Here is a 23703-nt window from a genome sequence, read left to right on the forward strand (position 1 = left end):
AGGAAGAGTACACTGGGTTGACATGGACACAGTTCTTTGTTGAGTAGCTGGTGCTATGCACATGTCTAAACAGAAAAACACGTCCTGACACACATCTACACATGGTGACCAGTGTTCCCGCTAAGCTGCGCTGGCGTGCACTGGCGCACAAAATATTACATCGCAGCGCACAAGTTTCTCGTCACAGCGCACGGCGTACGGCAGATGGCAGGGCGGCGAGAGGAGAATCGGGCGAGTTGGCTCATAACTTGCTGGCGCCCAAGCTCACAGCGAAAAAAGTTTGCTCACAACACCCGCCCGCTTAGAGGGAGCACTGATGGTGACCATTCTGTTCTATGCATAAAACGTGTGCAGTGCTGATTTTTATGTGCAGAATCACATACCAAAACAAAAAGTAGTTCAAAGATAGTTTTATTGATGTGACAACACTTGGGCCTTGTTTCGCACCACCTAAGGCTGCAACAGAAACAAGTTGGCAGGTCCTTATGCTTGCAGGAAAAACAGGAACAAGCATTAAATCCTGGTAGCATTCCCCTGATCGGTAGAGTCAAACTTAAGCTATTTCTGTAGTTCTTTTAAAATCTGCTTCACTGGACAGAAGATGCAAAGCAGCTCCATGGTCCTACTTTGCAATCAGAGATGGTGAATGTGGTCCAGCAGTATCAACTGACCTGCCTTTATGATCTAGGCCAGGGGTAAGCAATTCTGGTTCTCAAGAGCCACAGGCAGGTCAGGTTTGCAGGGTATCCACAATTAATATGCATGAGATACATTTGCATCTCAAGGAGGTAGTACATGCAAATCCATCTCATGCATATTTATTGGGGGATTTCCTGAAAACCTGACCTACCTATGACTCTTGAGGACCAGAATTGCCTACCCCTGATCTAGGCAATTCTTGCTTCACCGTCAACAGCTGTATTCTGAGAGTTATGTTGCATCTTTCAGCCTTTGATAATAATGCCTGTGAATTGCGATATTGGCTTGGGCTGTGCCTCTGTCTAAGTTGTACCTCTCAGCTGTCTGATGTCTCTGGCAGAAATGTGCAGGTGCTGTTATTTCTAGGACATAACTGGTACTAGTGCTACTATGAATGATTTCTCTAGCACTACCAGACGTACGCAGCGCTGTGCAGAGTCACAAGACAGACATGGATCCAGTTAAGGGGAATGGTTAATCTGCTGGCTGGGTTGGAGGGCAGAGGGGAGTAGGATCCGGGCAGAGGAAGGGGTAGAAAGCTTGTACAGAACCATGGGACTGCTTTTAGCCCCCAATGTACTACACTTTTCCCTCCGTATTCACTGTGATAGGGGATTAACAGAACCGCAAATACTGAAAAACCGCGAATAACTTTTTTATATGTTGTTTTCTATTAAAAACCATCGTGAATATGGTGAAATCGCGAATAACATGGTGGGAGACCTGGCCTATTCCTGAAGGAGAGGCAAAACATGGTGAACAAAATTGAATCAGCGATTTCTCTATGCAAGCTGATGTAATTTGGGGGGAGGAGCCAGCAAGCTAAAAACTGTGACTAATCAAAACCGCGAATGCTGAAATTGCTAATACGGAGGGAGAAGTGTACTCTTCTTTTTTTTTTTGAACATGGATATGGTGCTTACATTTTCTTTTAAATGTTGAGAGTTGAGTGTGGTCTGTACGTCGGGTAGGGTGGGGATCGATTCTGGAGGGGGTGTGGTTGGGGTGGGGTGGGGTTGTCCTGTTTGGTGCTTGCTGAGTGGCATAAGAACACAGCTTACTCAGCAGTCTCTCTGCTTTCTTTGCTAGTTTGGGGGTTCTGGGTAGGGGTTGGGGGGGCTTCCGGGGTGGGGGTGGGGGTGTTTTCACTTGGGAGTGGGTGGGGGTTGGGACGGGGGCTTATTTGAAAAATTGTTTTGTTATACTTTTGGTGATCTCGATCTTGTCGTCCTCTTGTTTTGTGTTGTGTATTTGCTGAATGTGCATTAATAAAACCTGATTTACAGTAAATGTTGAGAGTTGGTCTATTAAAACAAGTGAATGTGATGGAGAATAGCTGGTGCGACTTGAACAATAGAAACAAACACGTCAGTGCCCAGTATGTGTTTCTCTAATGATTAGGGTGAACTAATTGCTGAAACGAGGACTATTCTAATCCCAGTAAGCAAGTGTGTGCGTATTGTGTACAAAAGCAGAGGCTGAATGGCTCTGTGTCTCCTGCCAGCCTCTCCTGGCAAATGCAGGCAGAAGAGAACTGTTTGCGTGAAGAGGTGGAACCGCTGCACACCATGATTGCAGCATGACCTTTGCCTAGTATAACTTCACTTTGGATTAAGGGTGGTGCTCTTCTGGGTTTGCGGAATACCTTTGGGGACCCACTGGCTCCTTATTAAGTCTGAATCTATATCACAAACTTTGTGCAAATGAATTCTTTTAACTTCTGCCCCTATTTCTGCAACATTGTTTGCTTGGGATGGGGTGAGGTGGTTGCCTTTGCCCTTTTAACCAGTTCCGAGCTCTGACCCTTTGCCTTCTGCATGTGGTTTGCATTCCCAGTAGGTTCCAGGATTTATGCAAGATAGAGGCAATGTAAACTTTTATGCTGTAACTGGTGGAATTCACGGATTGAATATTATGCTACGTTGGTTAAAATTCATTGCTGTAGTGGTTTTCTATAGGTACATGCAGAAGAGTATGGCGCAGTGGTTAAAGCTACAGCCTCAGCACCCTGGGGTTGTGGGTTCAAACCCCCACTGCACCTTGTGACCTTGGGCAAGTCACTTAATCCCCCAGGTACACTAGATAGATTGTGAGCCCACCGGGACAGACAGGGAAAAATGCTTGAGTACCTGAATAAATTCATGTAAACCATTCTGGGCTCCCTTGGGAGAAAGGTATAGAAAATTGAATAAATGAAATAAATAAACTTGGCAGAGTCACTGCCAGCCCACTTCTCCCCTTTTGATGTTCTGTATTAACTAAAGACATCCTAACAAGCAGGTAATGGATACAAGTTGGCTGCAGCTTTTGTTAAATTACAGTTTAATGTCGCTACCAATTACCTGCACACTTTAAACAATTCTCAAGTCAGTCCAGAATACAGTTGGTGCTTCTGTCCCACCTAAGCCAAACTTGAGTCTAATTCACGGGGCTCTTTATTATCTGGCCATAGCTATATCATGATTAAGCTTCTAATCTGCCTTCACCATTCCCAGCTCAACTGGGTCACCTTAAGTCAGTGGTCTCAAACTTGCGGCCCGGGGACCACATGCGGCCCGCCAGGTACTATTTGGAGGCCCTCGGTATGTTTATCATAGTAAAATAAAACAGTTTCTTGATCATATGTCTCTTTAGCTATAAATTGCAAAATTATTATTAAGACTTAACCAAAAGGAAAGATTTATAAACTATAAAGAGTTTTACCTCATGCAAAATTGTCATTTCTTTAATAAGACATTAACTTTTTTTTCTGAGGCCCTCCAAGTACCTCCAAATCCAAAATGTGGCCCTGCAAAGGGTTGGAGTTGGAGACCACTGCCTTAAGTGGTGTCTAGGTAGTGGGATGGGGAACACATCCATGGTCTATAGTCGACATCTTAACTGCATCCATACTGGTTGGTTCTTAGTAGTTTCTTGTGGCTGTATGGTGCTCATAATTTCTGAAATTAGGGTGTCACCCCCTCTTGTCCTCACAGCAGCAACACTTGTAAAAATCCCTGAATTGCACTGAGAGTCCATGATTGAACAACTTGTACTCCTGGTGGAATTCTGCGCAAACATTTTGAAAATTCTGCGCACAATACTTCAAAATTATGCAATGTTTTATTTGTAGTGTTTTGCGTAGAATTCTCCGATCCTGAGGCTTGAAATTTCTTTCTGCTTTTCCTTTCCTCGGGTTCCAGCCTCCTCGGTTCCATCTCTCACTCCAACTGCAGTTCTGTCTCCCTCTGAATCCCACCCCTCTCTCACCCATCCCCTCCTTGGCCCCCATGGTCTGTTATCTTTCTCCCTCTCTCCTCCTCCCCCGTGCGGGTCTGGGCTCTCTCCAGCCGACAGATTGCCCCTCCCCCATGAGATCAGACATACCTGCGGGCCTCCCAAATCAGCAGCAGTGGCGGCAGTTGGCCTGCAGAGGCAGTGTTGTGAGCAAGCTGGCGCTGCCAGGGCCTTCTCTCTGCCTCATCATCTATCTACAGGAAGGGATGTGGAAGAGAGAAGGTCCGGGCAGGGCCGGCCACAAGCAGCCTGTTCACAGCGCTGCCTCTGCTGCAATGCTTCTTCCTTGGGAGGCCCATAGGTACGTCTGATCTCACCTTGAAGGTGGGGGCGGTGTCGGTCAGAGGGAGAGAGGCCAGACCCATGCAGGGGAGAAGGAGGGGACAGGGACAGTATGTGCAGAATTCTGCGCAGATGGGGAATTCTACACTGCGCAGAATTCCACCCTTTTGCTTACCTCTTAGCTGTGATAACCTCTTCTCCCAAGTCACCATAAGCAATTATCCTATGTTAATTTCATCTCCTTTAAGGGGATAAGCTACTGTAAGCGGGTGGAGGGGGTGGGAAGCATTATTCTTTTGAGGAAAGACCTTTTCTCTCCTTCAGTGCATCTTATGAAAATCCTTGCTGCCATGTGTCATAGGATCCATTCTTTCTACTGGCCTGCCTTGGTGGTTGTGCCAGTATGAAATCTATGAACATTGGAGTCTGTAGCCTATGGAGGTCTCATGTATGGACTGTGAACTAAACTAAACTAAACCTTGGGTTTGTATACCGCATCATCTCTACATTCGCAAAGCTCGACACGGTTAACAAGGGTTAGGGTAGAAAGGAACTCCAGTGAAGGGAAAAGACAAAATGAAGAGAAAATTTAGGACAGAAAATAATATTAAAGATTGAACTAGGCCAGTTACTGGGCAGACTTGTACGGTCTGTGTCTGTGTATGGCCGTTTGGTGGAGGATGGGCTGGGGAGGGCTTCAATGGCTGGGAGGGTGTAGATGGGCTGGAGTAAGTCTTAACAGAGATTTCGACAGTTGGAACCCAAGCACAGTACCGGGTAAAGCTTTGGATTCTCGCCCAGAAATAGCTAAGAAGAAAAAAAAAAAAAAAAAAAAAATTTTTAAATTGAATCAGGTTGGGCAGACTGGATGGACCATTCGGGTCTTTATCTGCCGTCATCTACTATGAGTAACCAGAGAGAGGAAGAGTTACATTTTTGAAAATAACCAGGTTTTCAAATGTTTACGGAAGATTTGGAGGGAGCTCAGATTCCTAAGAGGGGAAGTAAGGTTGTTCCAGAGCTCAGTGATTCTGAAAGGGAGGGAGGAACCTAGTTTTCCTACATGGGAAACGCCTTTTAGAGAGGGAAAGGAAAGTTTCAGTTTTGGGGTGGATCTGGCGGAATTGGGGTTAGAACATCACCCCAACCGAGCACCAGACTTACCTTAATTCATGTCTGGGAATGACAGCAGTCAAACTTATTGAAATTGATAACTGCATGTATTCAACAATGTGTTCATTTTGTAGTTAAAATAGTCATCTCAGCGTTTCTAAAAATGCCTTTCTATCATATATCAGATTTCTATGTTCTGTTTACAGGCAGCGATAAATGGCGTAATACCTCAAGAAAATGGCATTCTGCAAAGGTATGTGGGGCTGGGGGAAATATTGATAGAATGAAATGGAATGTATACTTTCTTTTAAAATCTGCTTTATGGTATTTGGTTTTTCAGTCTCAAATTTCCCTGAGCCAGGAACCCCGAAAGCACAAATCAAAACCAAACATCCTTGTTCTTTCAGGTGTTTGGTTCGTTTGCATAAATTTGTGAAGCCCTTACAGATTTATTAAGTAAAGTTTAATAGTAAGAAAAGACAACGGCAAATAATGAGGCAGCAATGCCTTCTCCCTAACAAAAGGAGCAGCACTCTGATTGGACGAAATAAGGGGCGCCACCTCTGTTTAAAAAAAGAAAACACTTTTAAAATAACCCTTAGCTTTCAGAAAATTTGCAGCTCTTATCTAAGGGCTCCTTTTACTAAGGTGCTCTAGCGTTTTTAGCGCATGCTAACCATGCGCTACGCGACAAAAACTAACGCCAGCTCAATGGTGGCATTAGCTTCTAGTGCGCGCACTAAAACCGCGAGCGCAGCTTAGTTAAAAGGAGCCCTAAGCCATCCTGGATCAGCTCCTCAGTTCGTTTTGCTGAAGTGGCGAATATGGGTGGCTGATGGCTGAATATTTAGCTCTGTCTCATTTGTACCTATGTAGTTGTATGCGCACAAGTATCATCTATATAAATGTGTTCCAGCCTGGACCATACGTGCTCATATATCTTTTAAAGGAAGCCTCAGCCCCACCACTCCACTGCAAAAGTACTATCTCATTGCGAGAAGCTTTATGTGGCACCTCATAAAGCTTCTCGCAATGAGATAGTACTTTTGCGGTGGAGTGGTGGGGCTGAGGCTTCCTTTAAAAGATATATGAGCACGTATGGTCCAGGCTGGAACACATTTATATAGATGATACTTGTGCGCATACAACTACATTGGTAAACATTCTTCTGGACATTTAAACGAATTTGGCCATAAAAGATCATTTGTACCTATAGCATGAAAAATAAAACAAAAGTTTTTGGGATACCCTTTTCTTTCCTACTGAGGTAGATAAATTATTGAACGCCCCTCGCAGATGACATGGCCATTGAGTACCGTTTTCTTATGAAGACATATCCTATTTTAGATATTTGAAGATCATAAGAATGATGTGCCGTATGTGCAAATCCCGAATTGTGGCAGTTGTACAGTGTTCTGTCCTTTGCTGCTGTGGTGGTTCCAGCACAGCATCTCCCCCCCCTTTCTCTCCTTCTACCCTGCATATCTTTCTTTTTTCTCTCACACATGTCTTCTCAAGTAGGTTGAGGAGTTAAGGACCACCTGTCTACATAATGAAGAGGAAACTGGGGTGGTGGGTAGAGGGTGAGATGACTGCTCCTTCACTTATAGCAGGGGTGTCCAACCTTTTGGCTTCCCTGGGCCGCATTGGCTGAAAAAAATGTTTCTGGGGCCGCGCAAATGGTGCGGCAAGACAGAGGAGGGAGCCGGCAAGATGGTAAACACCCAGGGGCAGCAGAGGAAAACACTGCATCGCTCTCGACTTGGGCCGCACAGAATACTTCACGGGGCTGCATGCGGTCCTCGGGCCGCAGGTTGGACATCCCTGACTTATAGCATCATAAGTAATTCCTTCTTTAAAGCAAGCTTTAGTTCATAATAGGAAAGGCCATTCCATTTTACTCACTCGGCAGAGACGTATCACTCTATCTGTCTAATATAGGGGTGTCCAACTGTATAGAAGCATATAAAATGATGGCAAATAAAGGCTATATGGCCCATCCATATCACCTCCGCCACCCGAGAGATCCATTAGGGTTGTCCAGAAAAAGCTAAAATTGGAAAAACTGTGCAAATTTAAAGTTTTTCCCATGAATTTGATTTGCTTGATCAGAAAATATATATTTTAAAAAACCCATCCTCAGGTCCCTCAACGCCACCAATTATATAATGCTCTGTTTTTGTTAAAATTTGCTCTTATGTTTGCTTAATGGAGCAAATTTCATGGTAACTTTTCTGTTTTTATACCCAGCGATGATACATTGCAAAAAAGACATTTTGTCTCATCTGTTTTATTGAAAAAGAGCAATAAATCAATACAGAAATAACACTATAGAGCAGGGGTGCCCACACTTTTTGGGCTTGCGAGCTACTTTTTAAATGACCAAGTCAAAATGATCTACCAACAATAAAATTTAAAAAAAACACAAAGCACACTGTACGCAGAGAAAATGTTAATTATCATTCCTATTCCAGGGTTTTTCAAAGAGGTCAAAGCAGATGACTCTATGCACTATCACCTCAGTAACAACCATACAAAAATAGACAAATACCCACCCCCTCCCTTTTTACTAAACCACGATAGCAGTTTTTAGCGCAGGGAGCTGCGCTGAATGCCCAGCGCTGCTCTCGACACTCATAGGCTCCCTGCGCTAAAAACCTCTATTGCGGTTTAGTAAAAGGGGACCTTAGTGTAAAATATAGACAGCAGATATAAATTCAGACACATTTTTATCACTAAATTTAAAATAAAATCATTTTTCCTACCTTGTCTGGTGATTTCATGAATCTCTGGTTGCACTTTCTTCTTCTGACTGTGCATACAATCTTTCTTCCCTTCTTTTAGCCTGTATGCTTCCTCTCCTCCAGACCTCATTCCTTCCCCCATCTTTCCTTCCTCTTCCCTGCCCTTTCTTTCTCTCTGCCTCCCTTTCTTTTTTTTCTGTTTCTCTTCTTTCCTTCTGTCTCCCTGCCTGCCCTTTTTCTTTCTTTCTCCCTGCCCTCCCCCAAGCCACTGCCACTGCCATTGCCATCGGGGACCAGGACCCAAATGCCACCAATAATAGGCCCCAAGCTCTCCCTGCTTCGGCCAACCAGCATTCCTCTCCACGACGTCAATTCTGCCGTCGGGAAGAGGAAGGCTGATCAGCCCAAGATCGTGATCAACCTATTGGGGGAAATCCTGCCGGGTCCTGCCTTCGCGGAAACAGAAAGTAGGCAGGACCCGGCAGGAAGAAGAACAAATGCTTCACTAACCGGTCTCCCGCATTAGCCCGTAGCGAACGCTTGCTTCAGGGCTCTCAACATGTGCGTGCCGGCTTCCCTTCTCCTCCCCCCTCCCCCGGACATAACTTCCGGTTTCGGAGGGAAGAGAAGAGAAGCCGGCACGCACACATTGGAGCCTGGAGCATAAGTTCGCTACGGGCTGAAATCTCCAAGACAGTTTTTTTTAATGTTCAGCAGCGGCAGATGACAGCTGGGCGGACCGCCCAGCTAAAAGGCCCTAGGGAGAACACTGGAGAGGAAGGCTGATCGGCCCGTAGATAAGGAAGGCAACAAGAGTCTATCACGGAGCCCGAGATGGGCTCCGCGATCGACTCACGTTGCCTTCCTGAGCTACTGGTCGATCGCGATCGACGTATTGGGCACCACTGCTATAGAGTCTCCAATATGCTTATTATAACAAGTGGGGTTGGATTCCTTAGAACTCTACTAATACTGAGTTACAACCACAAAAGGATAGGAAAACATTCTCCTCTCATCAAATAATGATAAAAAAAAGACATTTTATGCAAAATATCTAGCAGTATTTTATTAAATGAACCTTCAATATCTGCACTTTATTGTGGAAAATAACAGAAATTTAATATACTTTGCTAATAGCTAAACACGTACATGGTGGCGGTGTCATCTACCAATGGCGTTCCAAACACTCGGTGTCTTCTTGAGATGGTCAGGATAAAACCTGCGATGCCGTTCAACGTGCAGCATGCAGTGTGAGGCCTTGTTGCAAAGAGCTGAACAGTATCGCAGGCTTTATCCTGACTATCTTGAGAAGACATGGGGACAAATTTTCCCCGTCCCTGTGGGATCGCTCTATCCCCATCCTGTCCCCATGAGTTCTGACCCTGCTCCATTCCTGTAAGCTCTGTCCTCATCTGCACAAACCTTGAACACTTTAAAATCATGTGTTTGAGGCTTGTTTGGTTAAGGCAGAGATTGCAGGGATGGGACAGGGATATTGAAATCCCAGGGTAATTAGAACGCCATTGGTAGATGACTCTCATATACTGACAGACTGAAAAGGCTAGGGCTTTTCTCCCTGGAAAAGCGGAGACTTAGAGGAGACATGATAGAAACCTTCAAGATCATGAAGGGCATAGAAAAAATAGACAGGGACAGATTTTTCAAATTAAGGGGATCAACAAGTACAAGGGGGCACCCAGAAAAATTGAAAGGGGAGAGGTTTAGAACAAACGCCAGGAAGTTCTTTTTCACACAGAGGGTGGTGGATACATGGAACGCGCTACCGGAGGATGTGATAAACAGGAGCACGCTACAGGGGTTCAAAGAAGCTTTGGATAGGTACTTGGAAGACAAAGGGATTGAGGGGTACAGATAAGAGTAAAGGTAGATTATAGGGATGGGATTAGAGGTAGGTTACAAAATTAATCAGGGACCACTGTTCAGGCACTAGGCCTGATGGGCCGCCGCGGGAGCGGACCGCTGAGCAAGATGGACCTCTGGTCTGACTCAGCGGGGGCAACTTCTTATGTTCTTATGTTCTTTACACCAAAGTGTACTTGTTCAGCTATTAGCGAAGTAGGTTAAAGTTCTGTTATTTTCCACAATAAAGAACAGATATTTAAGGTTCAGTTAATAAACTACTGCTAGATCTTTTGCATAAAATGTATTTTTATCAATATATCATTTCTGAGTGTGAAAACTTAAGTTATAGCTATAATACCCAGAAATTTGCTCCATTTAGCAAAAATAATAGCAACTTTTAAGAAAACTGCAGCTTTGTATTGTCCGTGACTTTGAGGGACCTGAGGATGGGCTTTTCAAAATTTAAAACCATTATTTTCTAATCGAGCGCAATCAAATTCACGAGAGACTTCAATTTTCACAGTTTTTCCAACTTTAGCTTTCTTGAATTCAGACACAGTCCTCATCTCCACGCATCTACCACCCTTTCCGTCAAGAAGTATTTCCCAAGATTACTCTTGAGTCTATCCTTCATCATAAGCCCTCTTGTTCCAGAGGTGAAGTTGAAGGGGGATAGTCTCGAGAGTAATCTTGGGAAATACTTCTTTATGGCAGTTGCACGGAATGACCTGGTGGAGGTGGTAGGTTTGTGGCTCTCCCCTGCTTTCTTGAATCAGACCCAATTCTCATTTCTATCAGGTTTTATCCCTAGTGTATATGAATTGACCTAAAAACCAAAACTTTGGGATATACAATTTAATTAAATAGCTGCCTATTAGATTACTAAAACACACAAATCGGCTATTATTTTTTACTAAAGCGCTTTTTCCTTTTAATTAGTTTAATAACTTAAACACCATCAAACACAGTGCTTTAGTAAAAAAATAATAGCCGATTTGTGTGTTTTAGTAGAATATATTAATAAGATAATGACTTGTAATGATTCTATTATGTATCAGACATATCCATTAAGGATATTCTGAAAATCTAACTGATACCTAGCCCTCTAAGATTGTTTGACATACCTGGTCTATTAATACATGTATCCTTCAGAACCATAAATTTGCCCAGTTCCCTTTTGTGTTTTTATTTTTTTTATGCTAGGTAAATTCCTGGCTTGGACTGTGTTCTGTGGCAATAAATTCCATAGTTTATGCCTTTAAGCCAGATACATATACCAAATCATTTTTTGTCTACCAGCTAAAGAAAGGAAAAAGAAACGCATGCACTGGCTATAGCTGCTTTGTCCGAAAATCCAGTTAGTAGTATACATGTCTGTATCTGTCCAGGGTATGTATTATTGGTCCTATAGAACTCTGCAACCAGCATGGTTCCCCTTTAAAAACAGAAATCCATGATGTTTGGGCTTCTGCTCACGAACCTCTGCAAATTCTTCTTGGTATGTCTAATGCTGACTGGAAGGAAGCAAAACAAAGACCTTTATACTGTCACAAAAACTGGACATGCCTTTATTAAAAAAAATCTTTGAACGTGGGAGACGAAATGTAAGGAATGGCAGTAAGGACAGAGGGGGGATTTTGTGCAATAGAATATTATTTTTCCTTGTGAAATAATTGTCTGTGATTACTCATTCCATGGCTAGGACAAAGAGAGGCTGACCTTTTTATATAAGCAGTCGCATTCCTCTAGAGTACCCATGAGAGATTTATCTCGCTGGGCATATAAATTAAAGTGGGGAGAGCAGAATATTTAGCATTTTTTTAATGTTGAAATATTCTTTTCACAAACTGATCTGCTGGGAAATAGTGTCTTATAAATATTATTTACAAGGCCTTTCTCCTTTTCCTTCTTGCATTAGGTCTGGACTTATCAAACATATCCGTCTTTCTTCACGAGTCCATACTAAGCATTTTCCTTTATTGGTCTGCATATGTACACCACTGTATTAGAAAGCTAGGAATAAACACAGATAGTAGGATGGGTGCCTCTTTTCCCTACCTCTTGTCTAAGTGCTTTATTCCACTTGTAGAACAGCCAAGTTTGCTTTCTCCATTGAGAATCCATTTACCGTATTTTCACTCATATACCGGCCATCGGACCAACGGTCAGCTTGGGGGCCCGTTCCAGCGGGGCACCCGACACTGTCTTCGCTTCTCCCCCATTCCAGCAGGGGAGAGCCGACGGAGGAGGGCTGCAGTCCGGCCATCGGACCAACGGTTGGCTCAGGGGCCCGTTCAAGCTGGACTTCAGTTTTGACTATTTTAATTTTATTTTCACTTCTTATTTTTAGTTTATGATATATTTTTTAATCACACTTATTGTTTTACCACTTATTTTGTTTTATTTTATCATTCAAATTTCATTTAAATTTCCCTAGAATTCTATTGCTTCAACCGTTCTCCCTCTGCATCTATTCTTATCTCCCCTCATTTTTCAACCTTTCAAAGTCTTTTAGATCATTGTAGTCTTATTATAATGTTTATTTTCTTATTTTTCTCATCTATTCTCTATTTTATTTCTTCATTACTCTACTAATTGTCATTTTTCCAGGTACTTTAGCTAGATTGTGAGCCTTCGGGACAGTAAGGGAATTTCTAAGTACCTATTTTACTTATAATTTTAATGCACCCTATTGTCTATTTTTCTGTAAACCGCTTAGAATCCAAACGGAGTTTAGCGGTATATAAGAAATAAATTACAAAAAATTACAATTATCCCAGGACAAGCAGGCATGATATTCTCACATGTGGGTGACGTCATCTACGGAGCCCCGGCGCGGACAGCTTTTCAAGCAAACTTGATTGAAGTTTCAAGTTTGCACACTGCACCACGCATGTGCATGCCTTCTCGCCCACTAGAGGGCGCATCCCACCTCGTGGTCCTCAGTTCAATTTTTTCCGCAGAGCAAGAAAGCCCTGTGGATCTGAGCTCCAGTGTTTTTGCCTTCTAGCTGCCGCGTTTAGTTTGTTTTTCCATCGAATTAGTTCGCGGTGCTGTTTTCTTTTCGGTTCGTTTCTTAAAAAAAAAAAAAAAAAAAAAAAGGTATTTTGTTTTTCGTTGGGCTCCGGGGGCTCCCGGAAGCCGTGGCCGCGGGACGTCGGTCGTTCCCGGCCTTCTTCTTTTTCTTCGTTGATGTCCCGTCCTGTTACGGGATTCAAAAAGTGCAGCCGGTGTGAGAGGTTGCTTTCCATCACTGACCCTCACCGGTGGTGCATTGTCTGTCTTGGGCCCGAACATCCGACAGAGTCGTGTGATCGCTGTGCTACTTTCCAAAACAGGGCCCTCCGTCGCCGTAAGGCCAGAATGGCTGAATTGTTCGCCGTCGACGCGCCGCCTAAGGCCTCGACGTCGGCTTCGGCCCCGGCCTTGACCTCGGCCTCGGCGTCCTCGGGGGCCTCGGCTTCGCCTCGGCCCTCGTCTTCGAAAGCGTCGTCAGCGAAGCCAGCTTCGGGTAAGTCCTCTGTTCCATCCCCTTCAGCAAAGAAGCCATCCTCGAGTCAGGCCAAGGCGGGTGGGTCGACCCCGGCCCCGCATCGGACCTCGACTTCGCACACCCCGAGGGAATACTCGAGACCGAGGTCGCCCTCCAGGGAGTGTGCCCCGGACTCGGAACTCCCCACTTTCGTGGGGATTCCGGCCTTCCAGGATCTCCTCCGAGCTCTGATCTCATCGGAGCTGTCGGGAGCCCTGGAAGTGTTGCAACGTGCTGCGGTTCCGGCGGCCCTCGACCTCGGCCGGGGCGCCTTCGGTCTCGGAGGCCCCGGCCTCGGCGACCTCGACCGCGGGAGCCCCGGCCTCGGCGACCTCGGTCTCGGGTACTGTGGCCCCGTTCACCTCGGTCTCGGCCCCGCCCCTGACCTCGACCTCGGGGGAACCTCCTGAGCGGAGTGTAAGGCCCAAAGAAAAGTTGCGCAGAGTGCGCAGTCTTTCCTCCTCTTCCTCCGGGTCTTCCCGGGACGCCTCGCCCTCGACGCGACCTCGGACGAGGCGCCGATCGAGGAAGTCCAAGCGGCCCCGAGGCTCGCCTCGGCGCGATCGTTCCTCGTCGTTCGGGGGCGAGGCGCTACAGGTGTCGGAGTTGCGCCTCGACAACCCGAGGCTCCTCCGCTCACCTCGTGGGAAGTCTTCCCGGGCCGCCTCGCCGAGGAAATGGGAGAGTGTCCCACGGACCCCGGGGTCCTCGCCCAAGGGTTTGGCGAGGAGGATAATTTCCCCTTCCCCCTCGAGGGCCCTGGAGAGGGGATCCTGGGATTCGGGATCTGTTAGGGATCCTCATTATTCTCATGAGGCCTCCCCCCTCTCCTCGGTGGGGCGGTCGAGAACCCCGTCTCCCCAGGCTAGGCCGTCCTCATTTTCATCCTTCGTTCAGGACATGGCCCAAGCCCTGGGGATTGACCTGATGGTAGGTTCTCGGTATTCCAAAGAATTTTTGGAGGAACAGGACCTTCCCACTCCTCCTAGAGAGGTGCCTAGACTCCCTCTCAACAGTGTCCTTCTGCAAACCTGGCTGAAGAACTTGTCAAACCCTCTTACAGTCACGTCTGTGCCTTCAAAAATGGAATCGAAGTATAGGACGATTCCTCCTAAAGGGTTCGATAAGGCGCAGCTCTCCCACCAGTCTCTTCTGGTGGAGTCTGCTCTTAAAAAATCACAGCCCTCACGGGTTTCTGCGGCGGTTCCACCCGGCAGGGAGGGGCGGACCCTGGACAAGTTTGGCCGTCGCCTCTATTCAAATTCCCTGATGGCCACCAGGGTTCTAAATTACGCCTTCACCTTTTCCTCCTATTTGCGTAGTATGGTGAAGGACCTTCCTCAATATCGAAACTCGTTACCGGACTCCCAAAGAGCAGGATTCGATAAGTTTATGTCCAACCTGTCTCAATTGCGGTTGTACCTATTCCATGCAGTGTACGACGCCTTTGAGCTGGTTTCGAGGGTGTCGGCCTTCGCAGTGGCCATGCGCCGCTTGGCCTGGCTTCGCACCCTCGACATGGACCCAAACCTGCAGGAACGTCTTGCAGACTTGCCTTGTGTGGGGTCCGAGTTATTTGACGAGTCATTGGATGCGGCGACCAAGCGGTTGTCGGAGCAGGAGCGCTCTTTAGCATCCCTGGTCCGCCCCAAACCTAGGCCCCCGCCGCAGAAACCTTTCCGGCCTCCGCCGCGCCGATACCCTCAGAAGTCGACCCCGGCTTTCTCGAGACCGCCTCCGAGACGTCCGTCTCAGCGAGGCAGAGGGGGACAAACCCAAGCCCCGGCGCAGGGCCCTTCTAAGCCCGCGCCTTCCTTTTGACGGGCTGAGCGGACGGGGCGGGTTCCCCTCCGCACTTTCACAGGAACCCCTTCCTATCGGGGGGCGTCTTCGGTCCTTCCGGGAGGCATGGACCGGGATTACCTCAGACGCTTGGGTGCTCCGGATCGTCTCCGAGGGCTACTCGCTCAACTTTGTGTCCTCGCCGCCGGACAGTCCCCCAAGTTTAGTCCCTTGCAACCGTTCGCAGCTACCGACCCTTCTGACCGAAGCCAAAGCCCTCTTGAAGCTTCGGGCGGTCGAGCCGGTCCCCAAGGACCAGTGGGGTACGGGGTTTTACTCCCGTTACTTTTTGGTCCCAAAAAAGACTGGGGACCTGCGCCCCATACTGGACCTCAGGAAGCTCAACAAATTCCTGGTCCGGGAGAAGTTTCGAATGCTATCTCTCCCGGTTTTGTATCCTCTCTTGGAGGAAGGGGACTGGATGTGCTCCCTCGACTTGAAGGAAGCATATACCCATGTTTCGGTGCACCCCGCCTGCCGAAGATTTTTACGATTCCAGGTGGGGGACCTCCACCTCCAGTACAGGGTACTGCCCTTCGGCCTGGCCGCATCCCCACGAGTATTCACGAAGTGCATGGTGGTGGTTGCGGCAGCCCTGAGGTCACGTGGACTCCATGTCTTCCCTTACCTGGACGATTGGCTCATCAAAGCCCCGACCAGGGAGGGGGTTATCTCAGCGACCCGACAGTCTATTGCCTTCCTGCAAACTCTCGGGTTCGAGATAAACTTCCCAAAGTCTCAGTTGAGGCCGGCTCAGTCTCTTCAATTCATAGGTGCGGTGCTGGACACGGTGCGCCTGCGCTCCTACCTTCCGACCCAGCGGTTGGAAGCCTTGGTACGGATGAGCCGCCAGGTCTCTCAACTATCGATGGTGTCGGCCAAGCGCATGATGATGCTGCTCGGCCATATGGCCTCTACGGTACACGTCACGCCGTTTGCGAGGCTACATCTGAGGATCCCTCAGTGGACCCTCGCGTCCCAGTGGCGTCAGGAGTGCGATCCGGTGTCTCGCCTCGTTTCGGTGACTCCGCTTTTGCGGAAATCGCTGCGTTGGTGGACAGACTCTTCAAATCTGTCCATGGGGCTACTGTTTCGCACTCCTCCTTTTCGCAAGGTCCTGACCACGGACTCCTCGGAGTACGCGTGGGGAGCCCATCTCGACGGTCTTCGCACGCAGGGCCTGTGGTCGGCAGAAGACCGTCGGTGTCATATCAACGTGCTAGAGCTGCGGGCCATCTTCCTAGCACTTCGAGCCTTCGTTCACATATTGCAGGACCAGGCGGTCCTCGTCCGCACGGACAATCAGGTGGCAATGTACTATGTGAACAAGCAGGGGGGAACGGGGTCCTGGCCCCTCTGTTCCGAGGCTCTTCGCCTTTGGGAGTGGGCGGCCTCCCGGAACATCTTCCTCCGGGCGGCCTACATCCAAGGAGAACTGAATTGTCTGGCGGACAAACTCAGTCGACTTCTGCAACCGCACGAGTGGACTCTACACTCAGCAGTTCTGCGCGAGGTTTTCGCTCGCTGGGGAACGCCACAGGTGGATCTGTTTGCCTCTCCGGAGACACACAAACTACCACTGTATTGTTCTCGGATGTACTCGCGGGATCGTCTGGAAGCGGATGCCTTCCTCCTCGATTGGGAAGGGAGGTTCCTGTATGCATTCCCTCCGTTCCCTCTGATCATGCGAACGTTAGTACATCTAAAATCGTCCACGGCCACGATGATTCTCATAGCACCTCGGTGGCCGCGTCAGCACTGGTTCTCCCTGCTACTTCAGCTCAGTGCCAGGGAGCCTCTTCCTCTGCCTGTCTTTCCTTCTCTGCTGTCTCAGAGTCAAGGATCCATGTTACATCCCAATCTGCAGTCATTGCACCTGACAGCTTGGTTTCTTGTTCCCTGACTCCTCCGGACCTGTCTCAATCGGTGAGGGAGGTGTTGGAAGCCTCCCGCAAGATCTCGACGAGGCTCTGCTATGCGCAGAAATGGACCAGGTTTTCCACCTGGTGTTCGTCTTTTCACCTGGATCCGGTATCAGTGCCGGTATCCTCGGTTTTGGACTATTTATTCCATTTGTCGCGCTCTGGCTTGAAAACCACTTCGGTGCGTGTTCATCTTAGTGCGATTTCTGCTTTCCACCAACCTCTGGATGGACGCCCTCTGTCACTCCATCCCTTGGTGACACGCTTCATGAAGGGGTTACTCAGGGTTTGTCCCCCTCTTAAGCCTCCGTCTGTCGTATGGAATTTGAATGTGGTTCTGGCTCAACTGATGAAACCCCCTTTTGAGCCACTCAACAAGTCCCTCTTGAAATTTCTGACTTGGAAGGTGGGGTTTCTGATTGCCCTCACCTCCGCCAGGCGGATTGGGGAGTTGCAAGCCTTGGTTGCGGATCCCCCTTTCACCGTCTTCCATCATGACAAGGTGGTTCTCCGCACCCATCCTAAGTTTGTCCCTAAGGTTGTTTCTGATTTCCACCTCAATCAGTCCATTGTCCTTCCTGTGTTCTTTCCTAAGCCCCACTCCCATCCTGGCGAGGCGGCGCTCCACACGCTTGACTGTAAGAGGGCGTTGGCGTATTACCTTCAACGCACCAGGTCTCATCGGAAGGTCCCTCAATTGTTTTTGTCCTTCGATCCCAATCGATTAGGGCATCCAGTTTCCAAGCGCACTCTGTCTAACTGGTTGGCTGCTTGCATTTCCTTTTGCTATGCTCAGGCTGGCCTTCCTCCCCCGGGTCGAGTCACGGGGCACAAGGTCCGAGCTATGGCAGCTTCGATAGCCTTTCTCCGATCCACTCCGATGGAGGACATATGTAAGGCTGCCACTTGGTCTTCGGTTCATACATTCACCTCTCATTACTGTCTGGACACTTTATCCAGGAGTGACGGCCGGTTTGGCCAGTCAGTTTTGCAAAATCTGTTTTCCTAAATTGCCATCCTCCCACCTGCCCTTTTTTGGTTAGCTTGGAGGTCACCCACATGTGAGAATATCATGCCTGCTTGTCCTGGGATAAAGCACAGTTACTTACCGTAACAGGTGTTATCCAGGGACAGCAGGCATATATTCTCACAACCCGCCCGCCTCCCCGGGGATGGCTTCCTTGCTAGTTATGGAACTGAGGACCACGAGGTGGGATGCGCCCTCTAGTGGGCGAGAAGGCATGCACATGCGTGGTGCAGTGTGCAAACTTGAAACTTCAATCAAGTTTGCTTGAAAAGCTGTCCGCGCCGGGGCTCCGTAGATGACGTCACCCACATGTGAGAATATATGCCTGCTGTCCCTGGATAACACCTGTTACGGTAAGTAACTGTGCTATTTGTCTTTCTCCAAGTCAACCCAGTCCTAAGCACAAAAGAGGTATTCTACTTTCTCCAGAAGTTCTATTTTTTATACCAAGCAGAAGTATAACCAGCCTTCCACATCCACTCGCTCTTCAATTCAGAGGTGACCTAGGCAGCAGAGGCATCAGAAGACTCAGACACATCCTCAGTCCAAACAGCAAGTCTTTTTGACTTCATTCTAGAGACCATTGTCAGAATTTCTCAGCCTTTGCCTCGAACCCTCCCCAAAGAAGGTCACTCACTATTCTTGTTGGTAGTCCTTATAATATCAGATTACTGGGCCCTTCAAATGGTGAGTCAGGGCTATGCCCTTCATTTCCTGAAAACACCTCCAAACCATCCTCCAAGAGAGTCCTCTTTCAACTCCCATCAGAAAATCCCCCCCTCCTACAACTCAGTGCCATAGAGCAAGTACTTCTGTAGGAGAGGGGCCGAGGGTTCTACTCAAAAGTATTTCTTTATACCGAAAAACACCAGAGACCTCCATCCAATTCTAGATCTCTGAGCTCTCAAAAAATATTTGGTGAAGGAGAAATTTTGAATGGTCTCTCTGGGAACCTTATTACTGCTGTTGGAAAAGAACAACTGGGTCTGCTCTCTAAATATTGAAGAAGCCTACATACCTATAACCATCCTTCCAACCCATAGGTAATATCTTTTGCTTTTGAGTGGGAATACGCCACTTTCAATACCGGTGGTTTCCATTTGTACTGGCATCAGTACCTAAAGTATTCATGAAATGCTTAGTAGTAGAGGCTGCAGTCCCCCGCTCACACAGTTTTCATCCATTTCCTTTCCTAGATGAATGGTTTATCAAGGCCCCAACACCTCAAGAAGCTCATCTGGCCATGAATTCAACAGTTCATCTTACTTGAATTCATAGCATTTGCAGTTAAGTACGAGAAATTGCATCTAGAACCCACTCAAATTCTAGAGTTTATTGGAGTCCTCTTGGACATGAACCAAACTTGTATCTTTCTGCCTCAATAAAGACGCCATACGCTACTTCAAATATGTCAGAAAGTATTCTCTCGACATCGCAGAGCAGCAGCTCAAATGCTGCGACTTAGCCACATGATCTTTACAGTATATGTAACTCCATTTGCCCATTTACTTCTCCGGGGCACTTTTGACCAAGTGGTCTCAGACCACCGGCCTACTATACCAGCAAATCAGAATAACCTCACAACTTTGTCAGTCTCTTCAGTGATGGTTATCACCGACTGATCTCTCCAAGGGCCTTCTATTTGAAGCACTATCACATCAAAAGTAATCGACAACCAATGCTTCCATGCTCAGAGGGGGAGCCCATCTCTGTGGTCTCCATACTTAAGACTCCTGAACTCTTCCTGAAAGAGCTGTCCATATCAATATCCTCAAGATTTGAGTAATTTGCAATGCTGTGTGCACATTCCAGAATCATCTCCTCATTCAAGTAATACTCATCTGTACAGACAACCAGGTAGCCATGTATTTATTTATTTATTTCAAACGTACAATTCCAGCATTAACTATGGTAGCACAGTAGATGAAAGATGGCGCTCAATCTACAACTTAAAATAATGGAAAGGAATTACAAATCTTGATACGACAGTTCTGGCCCTCCTAAGGACATTCATATACAAATGTAATATACAAACCCAAAAAGGTAACGGGAATTAATATAGAAATTCCAGGAAGCACAGCAGTTGTTCCCTCAGAGACCCCTCCATCAGTCCCTACAAACTTTCTCAAATAGCCATGTTTTAACTGAGATTTTGAACTTTTTCAAGAAAGACTCACTGTTTTTAAAGTTACAGTACACTTTTGCACTGTGAGGACCTACAAAGGGACCTAAACAAACTGGAGAAGTGGGCGAATAAATGGCAGATGGACTTCAATGTAGGGAAATGCAAGGTCATGCATATAGGGAGAAAGAACCCAATGTTCAGCTACCAAATGGGGAGATTAGTATTAGAGGGAAGTAACCTTGAAAGAGATTTGGGTGTACTGGTGGACACAACAATGAAGTCAACAGCACAATGTGCAGCAGCCGCGAAGAAGGCAAACAGAATGTTGGGTATTATTAAGAAGGGTATTACAACCAGAACAAAAGAAGTCATCCTGCTGTTGTATTGGGCAATGGTGCGCCCGCACCTGGAGTACTGTGTTCAGTATTGGTCACCGAACCTTAAGAAGGATATGGCAATACTTGAGAGGGTCCAGAGGAGAGCGACACGAATGATTAAGGGCATGGAAAACCTTTCATATACTGAAAGATTGGAGAGATTGGGGCTCTTCTCCCTGGAAAAGCGGAGACTCAGAGGAGACATGATAGAGACCTACAAGATCATGAAGGGCATAGAGAGAGTAGAGAGGGACAGATTTTTCAAACTTTCAAAACATAAAAGAACAAGAGGGCATTCGGAAAAGTTGGAAGGAGACAGATTCAAAACGAATGCTAGGAAGTTTTTCTTTACCCAGCATGTGGTGGACACCTGGAATGCGCTTCCAGAGGACATAATAGGACAGAGTACGGTACTGGAGTTCAAGAAAGGATTGGACAATTTCCTGCTGGAAAAAGGGATAGAGGGGTATAGGTAGAGGATTATTGCACAGGTCCTGGACCTGTTGGGCCGCCGCGTGAGCGGACTGCTGGGCACGATGGACCTCGGGTCTGACCCAGTGGAGGCATTGCTTATGTTCTTATGTTTCATGGATGACGTCACCCACATGTGAGAATAATTGCCTGCTGCCCTCAGATAACACCTGTTACAGGTGAGTAACTATGCTATATGTATGTATATTGTTGGGATATACATATCTTGTCTCTATCTCTATCTTCCCTGTCTGAATATGTTTTAATGGATTTATTTTTTATTATTTGAATTATTATATCTTTACTATTTAATAATTGTTTTCTCAGGTACTTTATCTAGGCTGTGAGCCTTCGGGACAGTTAGGGAACTTCCAAGTACCTAACTTTAATTATTATTTTTATTTTATTGTAACCCATTCTGAGCTCTGGGGAGGACGGGATATAAAAATGAACAAATAAATAAATTATATATAAAATAAATATAAATAAATAATGTTTATTAAAACTCTTAATATATTGCTTAGGCTACAAGTGAGATCAAAGCGGTTTACAATATAATCATAATAAGGAAAAGAACATTAAAAATAGGAAAGAAAAGACAAAAAAAGAGAGAAAAAACCCAAAGATTAAAAATATACGTACATAATCAATATAAATACTTTACAATGCAAATTATGCTAAAAAGATTTCAGTTTGCTGAACAAGGGAAAGCTACTCAAAAGTAATGGGCCGTTAGATGTTTTAAAAGTTTATTAAGGATTCTTCTTTCCTCAGCTCCAATAGAAAACCGGTCCATAAAAGTGGAACCAAATAAAAAAAGGCTCCATTCTGAGTTAATTCCAAATGAGCCTTAGAAATATGGGGTAAAGCTACTCTTAATCGACGAGAAGCATAAAATAACACCAAAGTTGAAAGTTCAAATAAAGCTTTATGAGCTATCATCAGACTCTTAAACTTAATCCTGAATTCTATTGGCAACCAATGAAATTTGTTTAATTTGAAGCTGAAGTTTGAGTCGATACAATTTTTCTGTCTCCAAATCAACAGCCCTCGTCATAAGTCTCTATATTCTCATAAATACTGCTGAATTTTACTTGGTTACCAGAAGGATTCAAATAAGCCGCTCTAAAACTCCCCTCCTTGCCCCATCGAACATTGCAGATGCCTTTGGGAATGTTGTATATTGATGTTTCCTGGGTGAAGTTATAGGTAGGTGTTATGGCAGGCTGTTACGTGTCTTATGTTGCTCCCTTGGTTCAAGCCATTTTAATTTTATTTTTTTTCAGTGAATATGGTGGTGAGACATTACATAGTTCAGTATATGGACCTGCAAGTCATCCCACAACCTCTACTTCGGTCGCGTCCCCAGCAGTGTCTGTTAGTACTTCTGCATTTCGACCTGTAGTGCCGTCTAGACAGATTGTGGAACGATTGCCTCGCATGCTGGACTTCAGAGTGGAGTACAGAGACCGAAATGTGGATGTGGTAGTTGAAGACAGCTGCACAGTTGGTAAGATTTGTTTAACATTTACAAAGTTTATTTTGATATTTAATGGACAAAATTGCAAGTGGCTGGAGAATATCCTGCTTTACATATGGAATATTTAGCTGGAAAAAATTAATTCTTTGATGGCATTTGATTAATAGGTGACGGGACAAAAGCTCGCGAGACAAACGCGTGCCGACATTTGAGAGCATACAATTGAGCGCAAGACTTTAGCGTGCCTCTCTAAAAGCTTATTTTAAAGAACTCCGACAGGGGTGTCGGGGGAGGGACCCCCCCTTAATACTTTTTGCGCTGCCTTGTTGGGGGAAGGGTGGGGTGTATACAGAAAACTTAACGTTTTACCTATTTTTTCGGGGAAAAGTTACGTTTTCTGTATAATGGGGGGGGGTTACAACCCCCCAAAACCACCCCCCAATGGCAGCACCAACACTATTAAGTGTGGGAGTTCCCTCCCCCCACACCTCCCGTCGGAGCCCTTTAAAATAAGCTTTTAGAGCAGCGCGCTGAAGTCTTGGGCTCAATTGTCCGCTCTGAAATGTCGGCGCGCGTTTGTCTCGAGCGCTTATGACTGTGAACCGATTAATATGTTACTGCTAACTTCTCTATGCAGAAGAAATAATTTGGGTACTCTGAGGACATGGCTGATGTCATCAGTGGAGCTCTGCACAGGAATTCCGCCTCAACTTTGATTTGTCTGATATCTTGCTGTGACCTCGCTACACATGCGCACCACATCTCGCCTGCCATTGTCACGTGAGACCATCTCGGTTTTCATCTTTCCACGAAGCCATTTAGATACACATCACTGAAGCTCCCTCTTAAGACTTGGGGCTCCTTTTACTAAGCTGCACTAGCGGTTTTAACGTGCACTGCAGATTAGCGTGCGCAAATCCCCACGTTACGCGGAAAAACTAATGTCGGCT

General features: G+C 46.3%; 1 protein-coding gene across 1 annotated transcript in view; it reads left to right on the forward strand.

Annotated features, from left to right (window-relative positions):
• FAF1 (Fas associated factor 1) overlaps positions 1-23703 on the forward strand; it is a 559433-nt gene that overhangs the window by 104485 nt on the left and 431245 nt on the right. Inside the window, exons 3-4 of the mRNA XM_033916532.1 lie at positions 5577-5623; positions 22560-22783. Coding sequence (XP_033772423.1) covers positions 5577-5623; positions 22560-22783 — 271 coding nt within the window. The remainder of the gene's footprint in view (positions 1-5576; positions 5624-22559; positions 22784-23703) is intronic.

The sequence above is a fragment of the Geotrypetes seraphini genome, chromosome 12, assembly GCF_902459505.1.
Source record: "Geotrypetes seraphini chromosome 12, aGeoSer1.1, whole genome shotgun sequence".
Lineage (NCBI taxonomy): Eukaryota > Metazoa > Chordata > Amphibia > Gymnophiona > Dermophiidae > Geotrypetes > Geotrypetes seraphini.